Below are 19,829 nucleotides of genomic sequence, written 5' to 3'. Positions count from 1 at the left end.
TACTCATTTTCAACAATGACTGCACTGATTTAACTTAGATTAATTCAAAACTTACGTGAACACCTGCCTGTTGCAGAGTGAATATAGAACTGATAAACTGATATTGGAAGCAATCAGAAGTGAACACAACTTCCTGTTACCAGTTGCGTACCAACCTATGAAGCAGGAAAGCAGGGTACCAACTTATGAGTAATTAAAACTGAAAATTCAATTCTTGAACACAGTACCATCTACCGGAATATTTATAATACATTTTGCTGTCACTAAATCGCAAATTTTAAAAAACTTAAGAAAGAAGGTGCCTGCACTCCATACTGCATAGTAGTAACTTCAAACTAACAGAAGAAGAAGTGTTCATATCACGGTAACTTAGTTCATTTTTCAGGATCTGCTACTAGACAACGTTGTTTCAAACTCAGATTTTTTTCTTAAGTGGCAACCATGACCATGTTACATTGTAACAGAAAATGTTACAATTTTCTTTATGATTTTTCATTGAAAGTGAAAGCTAAATAAAATGAAGCAGTGAGTACTACTGCATGGAGATTCGTTAGTATGGCGGTGTGATAGTAGAGAATTGGACAAAAACTGGTGCGACCATTAAGGACGTAAGTGAGTCTGTTAGGGAGCAAAAGCAAAAGGCGACAGAAATGATAGTGGTGGCAGGTACGAATGATTTGAAAGGAGATAAAATGGCAATGATAGAGGACCTGAATGAATTGTTTGAGGTAGCAAAAAGATAAGAATGAGAGAGTTAGGATGATTAGTCTTTTGCCGTGGTATGACAGTGAAGAGTTTAGAAGGAGGGCCATAATTGCAAATGACTTTATGCGTGGGTTATGCAGGATGAGTGATATGGAATTTGTGGATGTGTGGAGTAAGTTCAATGGGCAAAAGGATCTATATAAGATGGATGGTTTGCATTTGAATGGATTTGGTGTAAGGAGACTTGAAAAAGTGTTGTTGAATGAAGTGGATGTGCAGAAACAGGGAAACTAGATTTATTAAGGGGGAGGGGGAAGTAGATATGCAGACCTTAGGGAGGCAGTTGAGTGTATGAATGAGTATAATATGCCTGAGCAAATAAGGACAACAAATCAGAATGGGATAGTTAATATAAGGTATCAAGTTAGGGATGGGGCTAATGGGGGTCTGAGATTCATATATACTAATGCTAGGAGTATTAGGAACAAGAAAGAAGAATTTTTGGCCTTGGTTGGCACTTTCAGACCATAGATTATTGGCATTAGTGAAACATGGCTGACTGAAGATGATATAGCTAGTGGGATTGAATGTGAGGGGTATAGTGTGTTCAGAAATGACAGGGAGAATAAAATGGGGTGGGGGAAGGAGTATTATTGATGATAGCTGATGAGCTACAGCCAAGGAGAATAGAAGTTGAATTGCAGGATAGAGAAAAGAGCACATTTGAGGTCATTTGGTATGAGATTGAGGCTAGCAGAACAAAATATAAAATTGGGTGCTGCTATAGACCAGGTGATGGAAAAGATGGTGGAGATAGTATGCAAAATCAAATAGAAGAAACAAGTGGAAGGAGGGTAATTATTATGGGAGATTTCAACTATGGTAGCATTGATAGTGCATGGGAGGCAGTTAAGAAGTGTTTTCATGAAGCAATGGCTGACTGTATACCAAACTTAGGAGTTTGATTGGTTCAATGCCATGGCTGTATCAGGACAAAATTACACAGGATAGAATTGCTGCAAAAATTACACAGGGAAGAAATTACACAAAGAAAAATTTACACATAGATAAAAATACACTAAGAAAAAAATTAAAAGGAAAAATACACAAGTAAGAAATTAAACAAAAATTTACACATAGATAAAAATACACTAAGAAAAAAATTAAAAGGAAAAATAGGAAAATATTTACACAAGTAATTTTGAAATTAAGAAATTACACAGGGAAGAAAAAAACAAAGAAAAAATTACACATAGATACACTAAGAAAAAAATTAAAAGGAAAAAATACACAAGTAAGAAATTACACATAAAATAAAATTTACCAAAAATTGTACAAAATCATAAGTGCAGATTTGGGCAAGGGATTATGGAGGTGGTTGAGTTGGAAACTCAAAATTATGTAGTGATTAGCTAACCTAATTAGTACTTACCTCAGATTTACAAGGAATAATTTCCTAAGGTAAAACCAATCGACAATTGTTAATCACCATGAACCGCTCAAGAATTTCTAAGAATTGTTTGGGTGAAGGTATATAAGTAAATTTTTGTCTTACATTCTTCAGTTCTAGTTTAGTGACTCATAATACAACTAGTGCATAACGTGCAAGTTAATAAATTTCGTGATTAATTTTTTTAATTAATTTTTAATTTACCCATGGCTGATTTTGTGTATGGCATTAGTAACAAAAGTGGTCAAATTATAATTTACAAAGGATTCAAGTTTGTTCGTCACTGTAAAACTACTATCGGAACTATTCATTAGCGTTGTGCAAAGTTTAGAACTTTACATTGTCGATCGCTGCTCCATACCAGAGACAACAAGATTATCCGTGAGTCTTCAGAACACTGTCATGTTAATAGGACTTTTGCATCTGAAGCTCATCAACTTGTACATCAAATGAAAAGAAAAATGTTGAATCCAGGTGCAACGGCTCATGCAATTATAGCTAACAGTTTAATGACTGTATCAGACAGATTAAAAATGTGCCTACCGAAGAAGAGCTCCATGACGAGACGATTAAATAGATCCAAAGCTAAAACAATTGGAAACGTTCTGTCAAATCCAGATAACAAAAACTTTGAAATACCAGAGAAATACTCTAACTGGATTATTCATGATTCCGGGGCAGAAGATCCAGAATGTATAATACTAATTGGTCACAAGACTCTTCTAGATCAACTTGTAGTTAACGATTTTTGGCTAGCAGATGGTACATTTAAAGTGGTTCCAGAAATATATTATCAGTTATACAGTATCCATGTCCAATATGATTCAGGCGTCGTTTTTCCTTGTCTACTGGCTCTTCTACCAGGGAAAAAGGATGAAATGTACATGAAGATGCTGAACACGTTACTGGAGAAACTTCCTCAAGCTCGACCACAAAAAATTTTGACCGATTTTGAAACAGCAGCAATGATTGCTTTCCATCTCATGTTTGAAAACATCGAAATTAGTGTCTGCTTTTCCACTTATCACAATCTATTATATGCAAAGTAAATGAATGAGGACTAAAATCTCTATATGAATCCAATCAGTCATTTGCAGTACACATTAAAATGTTACAATCACTTGCACATTTGCCAGAAGAAGAAGTGTTAGAAACATTTTTAGAAGTTGTTGATCTGTTCTCTAATTTAGACGAATATAATGAATAAATCGAGCAAGTTCTCCTTTACTTCAAACGTACATATATTCGAGGTCGACAGCTCAGGAACAGCACTTATAGACAACCTCTATTCAATATTTCTACTTGGAACCATAGACACTCTGCAGCCAACTGTATAGCTAGAACTACAAATTGTATCGAAGGATGGCACTATGAACTTCAGTCTCTCTTTCAGTGTTTTTACCCAACTGTTTGGAAATTTTTGGATAGCATTGTTAAAGAATTATCTTTACAACATACAAACTATTTGCTGCATTTAACTGGTCAACGAAACCCAGGACGTCCTGGGTATATTTCGTTAAAACAACGTATTTCAAATATTGTACAAAATTACTACTCTAATAGACGATTGGATTTTTTACGTTGTATAGCTTATATGACTTAGTGTTTGTTTTTATTATTTTTTAAAATAAAAGTAATTTTTGCAATATTAAGAAAGTTTGTGTTTAATTTGACAACAAAATACCAATAATATTTTAATCAAATTAAAGTCAACAGGTAGGTCTTATAAAGTATTACAAAATTAATGGAACTCTTATCTGAAAAATAAATATAAAATTCATCATAAAAATTTAAAAACTTTAAAGTAAAGCTTCGGTGTGAATATTCAAATTTGTGTAATTTTTTCTTAGTGTATTTTTATCTATATGTAATTTCATCCCTGTGTAATTTCTTCCTTGTGTAATTTTGGCAGGGTAATTTTATCCCGTGTAATTTTAACATGTAACTGCCATGGCATGTAAAACTGCAAGGGTTGGATGTTGATAGTGCATGGGAGGCAGTTAAGAAGTTTTTGCAGGAGGCAATGGCTGACTGTATACCTAGAGTCTGAATAATAAATCAAGTAGGGATTAAATGGATGAATAACACCATTAAGCTTGAGCTGGAAAAAAAAGAAACAACTGTGGAGAGAATTTAAGGAGAAAGGTGACCTGCAGGCACATGAACAGTATAAAGCCCAGGCCAGAAGGGTAACAAGTGTGGTAAGAAAAGCAAAAGTGGATTATGAAAGAACATTAGCCATGCAAGCTAAAGAGAATCCCAAATAGTTTTTTTGATATGTTGCAAATAAAAGAAAAAATGTATACGGCAGATTGATTTTAAAGAATGCCAATGATAGGGTGGTAACCGAATCAGTTGATATAGTAGAATTACTGAGTGAGCACTTTGCAAGAGTATATCATCCAGGTGGAAGATATACTCTTGCAAAGAGTATATCTTCCACCTGGATATATGAAATGGAATAACCAACAGCTTATACGGGAATTGTGGTGAATGAAGTGGAGGTGAATAGTCTATTACAAAACCTCAATGTCAATTCATCTGTGGAATTGGATGGTATACCAGCTCATGTCGTACGAGAAGCAGCTAAAGAATTGTTAGTGCCTTTGACCATTTTGTTTAATGTGAGTCTCGGGTCTGGGTTACTCCCAAGAGGATGGAAAGAGGGGAAAATATTTTCACTGCATAAAGGAGATTCCAAGACTGCTGTTGAAAATTAATGGCCAATCAGTATATCAGAAATTGTTGTCAAGGTCTTGGAGAAAATAGCCAAGAGGAAAATACAAGATTGGATAGATGAAAACAGGTTACTCTATGGGGAACAGCATGGTTTTGTGAAAGGTAGATCATGCCTCAGTAACTTGCTCACGTTCTAACACAGTGACGGCTGAACTGGATAAGAGTAACGGGTTTACAGTGATTCTACTGGACCTTCCTAAAGCCTTTGATAGGATACCACATAGAATTCTAATCAGTAAACTGCAGCATATGAGAATGGATATAGGGTTGGTGAGATGGATAGGAGGGTGGTTGATGGAGAGATATCAGAGAGTGGTTTATTCAGGAGTAGAATCCAAAAGACGGCCTGTGATTAGTGGTGTGCCGCAGGGTTCTATTCTTGGACTGCTACTGTTTAATTTGTTCATTAACGATATAGGAAAGGATCTGAGAGGAACTGTGTATCTGTTTGCGGATGATACAAAGTTAGGTAGAACAATAGCTCAGGATGTCAAAATTTTGCAGGATGCTTTGGATAGTTTGGAGGACTGGGCTAAGGAGAATGGATGTCAATTTAATGTGGAAAAATGTAAGGTTTTGCATTTTGGGGTGAAAAGATTAGCAGCAGTATATCACATTGGTGGAACTGTACTCCAGGAGATTGATGAGACCAGGGATTTGGGAGTTGGTGGATTGGGAGTTGAAGTTTAGGGGACACATTGCAAAAGTGGCAAAATTAGCTTATCAAATCACTTGGTTGCTGAAAAACACTTTAATGAGCAGAGACAAACAGTTATTGTTCCTCTGTATTGAGCCTTGATAAGATCCCATCTAGATGGGATCTTATCAAGGCTCAATACAGAGATCTTGTGCCCAGATATGGGCACCAAGGTTTCTTCTCAATGGGGAGGAGGTGGAGATGATCCAGAGAAGAGTGACCAAGATAATAGCAGGACTATGGACTGAACCTTATGAGAACAGGTTGAAGATTTGTGGGCTGCAGAAATTGGTTGATAGGCAGAAAAGGGATGATATGATTGAGACATTCAAATTACCGAAGGGTTTCTATAAGATTAATTCAGAAGATATTTTTGAGAATAGGACTGGTAGTGGGAGGACTAGTGGCCATCCACGGAAGCTTGGTAAGAGTGTAGTTAGCAAGGGTGTTAGAGCTAGGTTTTTTACTTGGAGAGTGGTAAATGAGTGGAATAAGCTGCCAGAGTCTGTTGTGGGTGCAATGACTGTAAATGAGTTCAAGGTTAAGTATGATAGATACTGTATATATGTTGAATAGTTGTTCTTGACATGATGTTGATTCTCCCTCGATGAGTCTAAGGACTCCTTGGAGCTGCCCGTAATAATAATAATAAATAAAGCTAAATAACAAATCTCTTTCTGGCATTTAATTCCAAGTACGCTATAGTATCCATAACAGACATAAGTTTGAGAAAACTCTTATAGTTAGAAGAAATATCTCTATTTTGGATTGCTTATTCTTGTATTGAATATACTGAATTCTGAAACTACTTTAGTGATGAACCAAAAAAAAAAAAGTCATGAAACTTCTACAACAAGATTATATGCTGCTTCTTATAAGCAGTTGTAAGAATCAGCATATAATCTTCTATTGATTTAGTGAATACATTCCATATGATTCTTCTTATATTAGAGATACAATGAATTTTATATTACAAATGAAATCTCACCTACCATTGGAAACTTAATTCAGTTAACCACTTTTGTGTTAAATTCTAAATTTAATTTTCATCTGTATGAATCAGAAAAATGTTAAAAATTGTTTCCATCTTATTACATAGGTTATAGAGGCTGCAAAACTAGCAAATGCAAATGAATTCATATCCAGCTTTCCTCATGGATACAACACAGTTCTTGGAGAAAGAGGAGTCACTGTTTCAGGAGGCCAGAAACAAAGAATAGCTATAGCTAGAGCACTGCTTAAAAATCCCACAATTTTGATTCTTGATGAAGCTACTAGGTGAGATTTATTTATTTATTTATTCGCATGGAGTTTCCCCTTCCTTTTTTCTCTGTCCCTTTTGGGGTGTGTGTTGGGGGTTAAGCTCTCCTAATGAGGGATTAGGTATATATATTTTATGACTGTAAATCCATGTGTGTTCATGGGGCCGGTTCTGAGAAACAAAAAAAAACAGAGTTTCCAGGTGAAAAAACCTTCTACCTCCATATGAGATTGGCTAACTTGCCTTTAGTCGAAAGAGACCAGATAAAGGTTCCTCACGTCATAGACAGGAATCAAACCCAGGTCTTTCCAACCAAAGGGTTCTGTCTGTACTGACTGAGCTATGGAAGCTCTTACTAGGTGAGATAAAGTACTTTCTTTAATAATTCGTTGCATACTTAAATTAAACAGATTTAAATTATAACAATCACTAACATCTCAATGATAGTGAATCTCATTGATTATGTTAATATTGATAATAATATCTTAACACTAGTTCAGGACACAAGAGCATACTAGGAATTTGAAATTGGAAGTGATGATCACTTTTAAAGCAGAATAAAATGAATTTCACATTGAAAAGAAAAATATATAAGAAAGTTTTAAAAAGAATCAAAGTAAACCAGCTTTCAGAGCTCAACTATAGACTCAAATATACAAATATTATTTTGAAACAAAAATTAAAGTTTGAAAGCAAGTACTAAACCATGATGACTCGGTGACATACCCTGAAGAAAATATTGATTTAATCAGCCAGAGAGAGGCAACTGGTGAAGCTATCTGCTAGGATAGAAAATTCAGAACGTGCACAAGAAGTTAAAAAGCAGTCCTGGAAAATAAGAAACATATCAAAAGTTCTTAGAAAATAAGTCAGTATATGCTCTCAAAGAATACAGAGAAAAATATAACAAGGCAAAGAGATGTGTAAAAGCAGTTAAATGAAACTCATGGGAAGACTTGGGTAAGAATATAACCAAATCGGTATCAGAAAGGTGGCAAAATGTTCTGGAGGCTATTGAAAAAAAGCTTAGAAATGGAGGAAAGCATACTATAAAAGAAATCTAAGACAATAAAGGTGACATAATAAAAACTGAAGATAAAGATATTCTAGATGTTTAGAGTAATTACTTAGAAAGATTGCTAAATGAAACAAACAGTGGTGGAAAATATTCAATAAGTATACAATGAGGAAGACATATCAGTGCTTCAGGAAAGATCATCAAAAACCTGAAATGTGGAAAGGCAGCTACTGTAGACAGTATTCTACCAGAAATGCTAAAAGATGGAGATATAAAAGTTTTTCAGTGGCTACATTGCATAATTCAGAATCCATATTTAGATTTTATAATTGTGAAATCCAACCTCTGACTGACCAGAAGGTCTGGTCAGAGGTTGGATTCCACATAATTGAAGAGCTCTAATAGTACTCATTAAAAAGGAAAATAAACTGAACATAAGATTTATAGAGGAATTTCCTGATGAATGTTCTAGATAAGATTTATGCCAGCATACTATTTTTTTATATTGATCCTATACATAGAGGTTAAATGACCTATAAGCATATCAGTGCTATGTGTGCATGTGTGGTGCAGGTGAAGACTAAGACAGAAGCTTATTAACTTTTTTTTTAAGAGTTGCAAGTTGTAGTTAGTTGGGGATACTTCTTGCAGAAGGCTGTTCCAGAGAACAGTGGTAGATGTAATAAAAGCGGAAAAGCAGGTTTAGCATGTTTGCCATTACACCCAACTGCTATTATTGTTATTAGTAGTAGTAGTAGTAATATTTTACAGCATCTCCATGGAGTTCAGAGATTCATCGTGGGAGACCCATATTAATCATTATACACACAAATCCTATCATACTTCTCCTTGAATCCATTCACTGACAGGAACTCGCAACAAATTCTGGCAATGCATTCCACTCACTCACCACTCTCCATGTAAACACTGGTCTGCACATACCCCTACTAACCACACTCTTATACAACCTCTATGGATGGTCCCTAGTTCTCTATTTGTCATATATTGAAAAATTTTACTTGCATCAATTTTATAAAATCCCTTTAATATCTTAAAAGTTTCTATCATGTCCCCTCTTTTTCACTTAGCAACTAAACTTTGTAACTCACAAACCTTCAACCTATCCTTGTAGTGAGTATTCCACAGACCCATCACCATCTTGGTCACTGGTCTCTGAATCCTCTAATCCTCTCTACCACCTCCTGGTCTCCAGGTGACCAAATTATAGTCTTATAAAGAGGAATAATAGCTTCCTCGGCTTTACTTGTCAGCATGTTTTTCAACATCTAAGTAATCCTTTGAGCTGTTTTACCAACTTTTTGCAATATATCATCTGAACTTCAACTCTTTGCCCACCATTATCCTCGAGTCCCTAGCCTCATTAATTTCCTGGAATCTAATGCCATCAATATGATACACCGTATGCAGCCTTTTCAACCCAAAATGCATAACCTTACATTATGCAACAGAAGGAGGAATGATAGTTGCCATTTCAGTGGAGAAGTGACTATTGAAATATCTGTAGAACATGCAGTCTTGTCAAATGGTTTTCAAAGTTCAGAAATATTGAGTTCTTACTGTCTACAATAAAGTGACAACTTAAATGTCACTTTATTGTAGAAAGTGAGTAAACTACTAGGAAAAGACCTGCCTTTCATAAAGTCATGTTTTCCTTGCCATAGATTATCATATTCTTATCTACCTATTCCTGAATTTACTCTTAACTAACTTTTGTAATACTTTAACCATAACTTCTCAGATCTTAATTATTTTATAAATTGAAACCTCATTCTTGGCACCTCTTTTGACTAACAGAACTATTTTGCTCTTTTTCCACCCTTAGCACTCTACTAGTGAGTGCTTAGATTTAAATTAAACAGTCCAGTAAAGGGTACTGCTATTTTCTGTCTTACTTTCCTATCATACATGGGCTGATATCTTATTGATAGCCATATTCATATTGAGATTTTTTAATAATCACAACACCTCAAGTTAATCTATCTCTATCCCCTGTCACATTGGTTACATCATTATCTCCACCTGCATGATACACACTTGCAAAGTAATCACTAGTAATTCAACAGTTTCATTTGTTTCTGTCACCTTCTTACCATCAGCATTCATTAAAGTTATCCTTCTTTCTTTTGCTTATCACCTAGTAAAAGAACTTTTGATTTTTTTTCTTAGCCTACATGGCTAATTTTCTCTCATAATATGATTTTTCCTTCATGCTTAATGATACTACTCATACATTTATACTCCTTACCTTAGATATGCAATCTAATACTGCTTACCTTAACTAATAATTACCATTACTTATCTAATAATTGTCTGCACAGTTAGCCTAGTGGCTTTGCACTTCGCGACCATATGCTTGGGGAAGGAGTGTTCTAGATTCGATTTCCGTCGACGATGTGAGGAGCTTAAGGATCTTCCTCAGCCATAACCAAGTTGGCTGGTCTTCGGCATGGACAGCAGAGTTTTTTCCGCCAGTTTATCTCCAGATAAACTGACAGTAAAAATCCCACAAGCCAGGAAACCAGCCTCATGAACACATAGGCTACAGTCATGAATATGTACAGTAAGGAAGGCAACGGGAAACCACCTTGTGTCACTATCCCCCTAGTAATCAGCTGCAACCCTCTCAAAGAGAGGAAGCCACAGGATTAGGATCTAATAACTTGAGACACTGCTTCAGGCTGATTCCTGAATTTGTCATAATCACCAGCTTTGGTGTTGCACACATAATCCTTTTTAACTGACAATTTGACATGTAACTGTGTAATCACTTCCCAGGTAAAGACTGCATGATCTCCCCCCCCCCCCCAACAATCAGTAGCAACTTGTTTATGGACAAATCCTCTGATGATATGACCAGATCAAATAACTTGTAACCTCTAGTACCTTTCATCATATTATGTTTCAGGTAAATATCTCTCAGTAGTGCATAAATTTGATTTCATTTTCTTCCTGTGCCCTTTTCTCCTTCCATTCTATGTCTTCATGAGTGAAGTCCCCTCATAATAATTACTCATTCTGATTCGGTGACCCATATCATCCATCTTTCCTTTTCTCCCCCTTCCCCTCTTACCTATAGCAGCAATCAACTATATATTTTGTCCTATTTTACTATTTATCTTACATCACCAGATAGCTTCAAATTTCCTGTCTACCTCAACTCTACTTTTCTGCTTAACTACTTTTTTTGTGGCTACCCTTCTGCTGTTATTAGAAAAACCCCTCCTTCAGTCCTGTTCTCTCTGTCCTCCCTGGAAATACAGTATCGTTATGTTCTAATCCTACTATTACAATATCTTCCTCTGTTAACAAGTTTCACTAATGCCTATCAATTTTGGCCAATTCAAGCTAGCCAAGGTAAAAAAAAGTCCCTTGTACTTGGATGCTTATTAGTATACATGCATTGCAATATCCCCTTGGGCCCACAGGTATACCTTTGAATCTTTTAGTGAGCATCTCATTCATATTTGAGACCTGAGAAACTGAATTCAACATTTTATTCTCTCTCTCTCTCATTCTCACATCACCTCAAGGGAGCTTGCACATAGGCTCACTGCATCCTCCCTAGCAGCTTTAGTTCCACTGATATTGTATGTTCATTCATCTAATTCACTCTATTCCTAAACAACCTACACATTAATTCATTTATAATCATGGGCTTTTCTTCTCATTTTACTCTTAATCATACCTTGGCAAGAGACGTACTAACTTTACTCCCTAACTCTTCTTTTTCTCTTCTTCTAGTAATGCTTTCATATATTCTCATTCCATGCTTTCAGCCTTTAAATCATTTATTCCAATTAAAATTAATAATACTTTTTGCTTAATCTTTTTTGAGATCTGACAGCATCATTATTATCTTTAATCTTCACTGCAGACAGCATGGTTTAATCACACAAACATTCATCAAGCATATCCGCTAATCATGGAATTGCCATATCATATCGTCTCCTTAGTCTTCTTTTCACTTTTAATGCTCTTCTTACTTTCCCTCATGCTTTTTTTTTTTTTTTTTTTTTTTTTTTTTTTTACTCTTCTCTTCCTAAAACAGCATATGATGGAAGAGTTCAAGAATGTTGGACATAGTAACAGCAAAACCCCTCCTTTTGAAAGGGTTCTGCATTAGGGATTTGCATACATAACTACTGTTTTGCCTGAACAAGTGAGTCATACACTCACTTGTTCAGACTTGTGAGTCATACACTCACTTGTTCAGACTTGTGAGTTGGTTAAACGTGGAATTTTCAACAGGTAAGAAGTAATATATGTGAAATTACAGTGCAGATGATTATGATGACTGAGGCTTTGAGCTCTGTCATGTTATAAAAAATTGTGCATAAGTATGTTAGCAGTGCATGGAAAAATGGGGAAGCAGTATGAGGCTGCATACTTAAGATAAAGAAGATAAGTCAGGTAAAAATTTATTCGATGTGTAGCATCATTAAGCCAAAGCTGCCAAAACAGGAAATGTTGTGAAAGGAATATAAAGAGAAATGTAATCAGCAAATTCATGAGCAATACAAAACACAGTCAAAAATATTATTATTATTATTATGGGCTACTCCATGGAGTCCTTAGACTCATCAAGAGGTCCTAAACATCATGCCAAGCAATATTCAACATTTGTTTGTTATCCACCATACTTTGCTTTGAACGCTTTCACAGTTATGGCATTCACAATAGACTCTGGCAACCTATTCCACTCATTCACCACTATTCTCCAAGCAAGGAGAATAGTGGTGAATGAGTGGAATAGCTCAGTTTCCAAGGATGGTCCGTAGTTCTCCCACTATCAGACCTGTTCTGAAAAATTTCCTCTGTATTAATCTTGTAAAAACCTTTCAGTAATTTGTATGTCTTAATCATATCATCCATTTTCTGCCTGTCAACCAATTTCTGTAACCCACAAATCTTCAACCTGTCTTCATAAGGTTCATTCCATAGATCTGCTACCATGTTGGTCGCTCACCTCTGGATCCTCTCCACCACCTCCTCATCCCCCCAAGAAACCTGAGTGACCAGATCTGTGCACAGCAGTCAAGATGGGTCTTTCTATAAAGAGGTATAATAACCTGCTTATCTCTGCTTATAATGGCATTCTTCAGTAACCAAGTAATCCGATGAGCTGCTTTAGCCACTTTTGCAATATGTCTAAACTTTAACTCCCTATCCATTTAACACCCCCAAATCCCTGAGGGTGTTAAGTGGATATGGAGTTAAAGTTTAGATGTCTACATGAATTTCCTGGAGTACAGTTCTATCAATGTGGTATGCAGCTGATAATCTTCTAATCCCAAAATGCATAACCTTATACTTTGCCACATTAAACTGATATCCATTCTTCTTTGCCCAGAGTATCAGTCTATCCAAATCATCCTGCAAAATGTTAATATAATTTTTATTAACTATTACTCTACCCAGTTTTGCAATTGGCAAACAACTGAATAGTTCCTCTCAGATTCTTTCCTATATCACAAATGCACAAATTAAATAACAGCAGCCAATGAACAGAGTCCTGTGGCATGCCACTAGTCAGCCTTCTACTGGACTCTATTCCTGAATAAACTACTCTCTGATAACTCTCCATCAACCACCCTCTTATCCACTTCACCAACGTTATACCCATCTCCATATACTGTAATTTATTGATTAGAATTGCATGTAGTATCCTGTCTGTGCCTTTGCAAAGTCCGGCAGTATCACTGTATACCCATTACCTTTATCCAACTCAGCTGTCACTGTATTATAAAACTTCAAATTACTGAGGCAAAACCTACTCTACACAAAACTATGTTATATAGTATTCCATTTCTGTCTATCTATCGTTGTATTTTGCTCTTGACCAACTTCTCTAGTATAGCTTGACTATGACTCCTGACATGCTGATCAGTCAGATTTGCTACATCAGTCTTGTAGCAAATCTGGATTCCATTGCATAAAGAGTCCCCTTTATGCAATGGAACTATACTCCCCACCCTTTCCACCCCTTGGTGCTAACCCAGAGCTAAGACTTACATTAAACTACATGGTAAAAGGCACGGTCATTCCTAGCACCTTCTCATAAAACTCAAGCTGGTATACCATCTAATTCCATAACTGTATTAATGTCAAGGTTCTGTAATATGCTATGCACCTCCAGTTCATTTACCTCCATTTCCATATAAGCCTTTTCCTTGCTTGTTAGTGCAATATCTTGACTACCTGGATTATGCAATATCTTGAATACCTGGATTATGTACTCTTGCAAAGTGTTCACTTAGTAATTCTATTATTTCACTTAGTAATTCTTTGACCTGTACTGCTAATTTCTTTTCATACTCTGCTTTTGCCTTTCTTACAAATGGGTTGCCCTTCTGGCCTGTGCTTTGTACTGCTCATATGCCTACTGCTCACGTTCTTGAATTGATTGTAAGAATGAAAAGATCATAAGAATAGATTAGCTGAACAGAATAAAGAATGTCCCAGAATTTTGTTATGTCGTATGTAAAAGGAAGAATGATTATAACGGGATAGCCTTAATGTATGCAGATGACAGAAGAAACAGTTCATCTGTTGAGTAATCACTGAGTGTGGCATGCGGAGATAATGGAGTGACTAGCATGGCAGGGACCAACATGAGCATAGAGATTAGAAATACATGATTTGGAAGTCTTTAGGATATTATAGCCATGTGATTGGATAGAATTTCAGCATGTGTGTTATGCAAAAGTGCAAGAGAACTGGTCGTGCCTCTGACAAGCTACTTAATTTAAGTCTCGGCACTGGTAGGGTCCCGTGGAAGTAGTAGGAAGTCACAGTAGATCAGTTACATAAAGTATGATCTGAGGCAGAAATAGCAAATTATTGATTGTTCAGTATCTCTTGGGTGTTAAGGTTTTGGAAAAAGTTATTAATTGCAGGATTCAGGAATGAGTTTATGGAAATATAATACTCTATGAATAGTGGTTGCCAACTGCAGTGCTACCATGCTCATATTAGAGTAAGTGATGGCTAAGGGTGAGATTGGCAGTCCACCAGTCTTCAAAAAGTTACAGCTAAACAGCCTAATCTACTTCTTTAATTTTTTTTCATGGTAGGAGTTAGAAAACAAGATGATCACTTTTTGAAGTTATGTAAGAGGGATATTTAATTGGAGAGTAGATGAATAAATGGAATGGGTTGAAATGAGTTGAAGAAGTATGAGAGGTATGTGCATAATGGTTAGTTCTTATGTAGTCTTCATACTCCATGGATATGCTCATGCATTAATAATAATAATAAAATGTGATAGCTTACCAGTTTATAGAACAGAACTAGGCAGACACATCTACAACTCACACTTTCTTTTACTATGGTCATATATAACAGTGGTGGCCAAATCCTGGTTTGTAAGGTTGTTTGTTGCAGCTCTCAAGACAGTTGGTTTTTATTGCATTTATCATAAAAGACAAATATTCATGATACATATATAATATTTTTCACAGGCATGTAAATACATATATCCATTTATATATCTATATTTAATCTTATATTATTATATATATTCTGTTCTTTCTGTATAGGCTTTATTTAAATATTTTTAATAATTACATTTTTTAGAAAATATCTTGTTGGTTCATGAACATCTGAAAAATCCTATGTGGCTCTTGGAAACTTGGCCATCCCTAATGTGTAAATAAGAAAAGCATTTCAAAGAATATGTCAGCATGTTTTTTTTGTGTGGGAATATATGAATTGTTTGGATATTAGCTTATGGTATTTATATTCTCTGGAAGCAAAGAATAATACAATTTGCTTTAGAATCAAAATCTGTATAAATTTTCCTAAATTTAGATATCTGCATTAAAGGCAAATAAAATAAAATAAAAATATGTATATATATATATTATATATTTGTACCAAATAAGCTATTTTACTTTAATAAATTACCATGAATAAATTAATAACAATAAAATTGATATTTATTTGCCTTAATTAATGATTAATTTTTTATATGAATCCTACTTTTAGACGATTGTTTTTACTTCAGACATATTAAGGAATTAAGGACAAACGCAAGTTAATTAAGTTTGCTCCAGGTATAAAAACATTTGGTAAATGTAGTGTTGTAAATAATCATCCTCTTCTAACATTGCTTCTTCATTCCAAAGCCAAACTACTTTCCTTTTAATTTATGTATTTTTAAATGAGATCATTTTTTGCATAATTAATAACCTAGAAATTACTTATGCAAATATATGTATTTTTTTCAGTGCACTTGATATAGAATCTGAGAAGCAAGTTCAGGAAGCTTTGGACAGAGTAGTAAAAGGTGAAAATTTGCATAGAGTATTTTTATATATTTCAATAAATGCTAAAATATGTTTTTGTTTAGTTTTATGGTTTATTTAATCACATTTGGAAAGGGGGGGGAATCACATTAGTGTTTTGATTGTGAAGAATTCTAGAATTATCAAATAGTTAGTAAAGCAACAACCATGAGAACTTCAGTGTTCTTTTGCTTGCATATAATGTAAATTATACTTAACATGAAATTATATTCGTGTTTTCATTCTTATTTTACCCATTCATGAACAAACAAAAATTTGCATATAAAGTATCATCCGAACTATGCTAATTATCATATATATATATATATATATATATAGAAAGAACAGCTGACTTCACATCAAGTTGCTCTTTGTATCCCATAATGCAAAGCACACACCCTTCCCACTACCACACTATAGTGGGACTCTCACCATAATACATAGCATTATTATACATGCATGTGCTGAGCATTATGAGATACAAAGAGCAGTTTGATGTGAAGTTATCTGCTTGCAAAATTCAAATAGTCTAATCATGAAGATGTTTTAACACATAGATACACACTTTTTGTTCTCACACATGGATAAAATGAGGATGAAAATAAAGTATAATTTCTTAACAAGTTTAAGGTTAATTTCTTAACTTGTTAATTTCTTAACAAGTTTTTTTTCCTGTGGGAAAAATTTGCTAAACTTCTTTTAATTGTTAATTTTCTGGTATGTCATGTATGTTAATTTAATATTAGCAGTATCATAGAAAAGATATATATGAAATTTACACTGAAGAGTAAATTATTTTTTAGAGTGAAAAAATTGCCCAAAATGTTAATTACTTAAGTATATTATTATTCAAGACCTTTATGGAGTCATGAGACTCATCATAGGAAGTACCTCATACAAAACAGTCTACAAAATGACTTCTTAAATTTATTCCCTCTCTGTATTCACTCTCACCATCCTCTCAAGCAATGGATTCTCTGCTCCAGTCACTTTCTATTTAAAAAAAAAAAAAAAAGCCCTTCTAATAATCTTACAGCTGTATTTACACTGAGATTCTGCAATATCCTAAAAATTTTCAATTCATCCACCTTTGTTCCTACATCAGTCTCTGTCACATATGTTACAGCAGTAACCTCACTTGGATGATATGTCTTTGCAAAGTGGTCACTTGGTAACTCAACTATTTTAAACTATTTTATCTGCTTCTGTAGCCTTGTCACCACCAGCGTAGGTTGTAGATGTCTTTCATCACCTTGCTTATTAGAGATCTGAAGTGGCTGCAGACATGTTTGTCACTAGAGCAAGGGTTCCAGTTTCTTTTGCCCCCCCTCATCCACATACAGTGAGAGCAATACCCTCAAAGACATACCAATCTCACTGTATGGGAGCTTTACTTTCCCCTATTCGAGGATATAGCAGTAAAACGGTTCTGCAGGAGGCTTCCTGATCAGCTAGCAAAAAATCCTCCAACGATATATTTTGCCAGTTCATGGCTAGAGGGAGACTAAATATTGTGGCTGTGTGTGTGTGGGGGGGGGGGGACTGTCGAAGCCATGTGTGGATAGGAGACCAACCTCCCTCTCTCTGTGGGCAGTATGTTTGTGAGTCACCTCTTGCTTCATGCTCCACTTCCTTTTTATCTCTTCCTCACCAAACACAATGAACCACATCAGAAAGAAATGCATTTTTACTGCAGATCTCAAAAATTCTCCCACCAACACTAATTCTTACCAAAAAAAAGTTTCTACATCCATTTCACCAACATTCATGGCCTCAACAACAATATAAATGATGTGCACCACCTACAGTCGTCTAAACCAGAACTACCATTCCTTTCAGAACTCCGATTGGTAACTTCAATAGCCACTGTACTGCACCTCAACTGCCCAAACTACACATCACACAGCTCCTTCCTCCACAAGGATGGCACTTATGCATTCATCAGAACTGACATACCATGCCAGAGACTGCAAATCCTTGAATCCCTGCTGTTTGATCTGCTATCACTCAAAATTTCTCTACCAAATCAACCTGCCTTTTACATATGCTTCCTCTATCGCTCTCCAAACTCCATCAACCACTCTGACCTCTTCAACTTTCTGCAGTACAAATACCCCAATAGTAAGGTCATCTTTCTTGGGGGATTCAGTATCCACAACTCATATTGGCTCCCCTTCTCTAGTTTCACCAATCAAGCAGGCAGGAATACTGAGGTGTTTGCCATCAGCAATGACCTATCTCAGATCATTAATCTTCCCACCAGAATACCAGACAATCCTCTCCAATTTGCCAACACACTTGACCTCTTCCTTAACAAGTTCCCCTTCCAGGTATACTGTGGTTGTCAGTTCTCCTCTTGGAAACTCAGACCACAATCTCATAAAAGTCTCTTTTCCTGCAGAACAACTTACACCCACCAGTTCATGGTCTCATGTCCTTTGTCACTACAAGAGCCAACTGGTACCTCTGTGACTTCTATTCCTATTTCCCATGGTCTGACTACTGCTTCAGTTGTTCTAATCCAAACACCTACTCAGGCCGAATAACAGAAATCATCCTCACGGGAATGAAGGCTTTCATCTCTATTCCACTCAAAATTCTCTGCCACCATCCAAGCCTTGGTTCTCAAAAACAAGTGTGCCAATGCTGTAAAAAAAAAAAAAAAAAAAACCCTCTGCTTACCACGACTAACTCAAGACCAAAACTCCAGCTTCTCTCTCTGCCTATACTGCAGCTTGCAACAATTGCAAAAGAATTATCACTACATCAGCCCTTGAAAGGACTAAATGTTGCAAACTTGCCTCCTGCCCAAAATGGCAGTCGCTCCTTCTGGTCCCTTGCCAAGGCCATTGGGTGCAACTTCTGCCCACCCAAGTTTCCACCACTCTCACATCCAGATGGTACTGTAGTCACCTCACCAAAAGACAAGGCCAACTTACTTGTAACTATCCTCTTCCAATTCCTGCATTGATAACTCGGGCAAAATTCCCTCCACTCCATAAAGAACGGCTCCCTTCATTTCTCCCATAGTCTTACAAATAGAAATCCAAAGAATCCTTAATAAATTGAACACAAACAAGGTATCTGGTCCTGATGGTATCCCACCTATTGTGTTAAAAAATTGTGCCTCAGAACTAACACCTATCCTGTATCACCTCTTCAATCTATCCTATTCGACTGGTATCTATCCTACTACCCAAAACAGGTCCACATCCAGCCCATCCCAAAGACAGGGGATGAAAGTCAGCCATGAACTACCATCCAATTGCTCTCACTTCTGTTCTCTCAAAAATTATGGAGAAGGTCATCAATAACCAACTCTTGAACCACCTAGAGACATACCAACTAATCAGTAACCAGCAGTATGGATTCTGCTACTCACGTTCTACAACTGATCTACTTGCTCTCAGCACCCACCTATGGACTCAGGCCATGGAGAAATTTGGAGAAATTTCAAAGGCATTTGATTGCGTTTTGTACAGGGGCCTACTCATCAAACTGCCATCCAGTGGTCTCCCTTCCTCATTCTGCAATTGGATCACTAATTTTCTCAATGGTTGCTCACAATGTGTCATGGTGGATGACTTACTCTCCTCATATTTCTCTGCCAATGCAGGAGAACCCCAGGGTTCTGTTCTTTGGCCCACTTTCTT

At 35.9% G+C, this 19,829-nt stretch overlaps 1 protein-coding gene across 8 annotated transcripts in view; it reads left to right on the top strand.

Moving 5' to 3' along the window:
* LOC150103932 (mitochondrial potassium channel ATP-binding subunit) overlaps positions 1–19,829 on the top strand; it is a 320,223-nt gene that overhangs the window by 285,071 nt on the left and 15,323 nt on the right. For all 8 annotated transcript variants that reach the window (XM_090396614.1, XM_090396615.1, XM_090396617.1 and 5 more), the window contains 2 exons: positions 6,691–6,869; positions 16,120–16,178. In XM_090396614.1, coding sequence (XP_090252740.1) covers positions 6,691–6,869; positions 16,120–16,178 — 238 coding nt within the window. The remainder of the gene's footprint in view (positions 1–6,690; positions 6,870–16,119; positions 16,179–19,829) is intronic.

Source organism: Typopeltis vanoorti, chromosome 8, assembly GCF_054136105.1.
Source record: "Typopeltis vanoorti isolate ZY-2024b chromosome 8, IOZ_Tvanoo_1.0, whole genome shotgun sequence".
NCBI classification, from domain to species: domain Eukaryota; kingdom Metazoa; phylum Arthropoda; class Arachnida; order Uropygi; family Thelyphonidae; genus Typopeltis; species Typopeltis vanoorti.
This window is presented reverse-complemented; position numbering and strand designations above follow the sequence as displayed.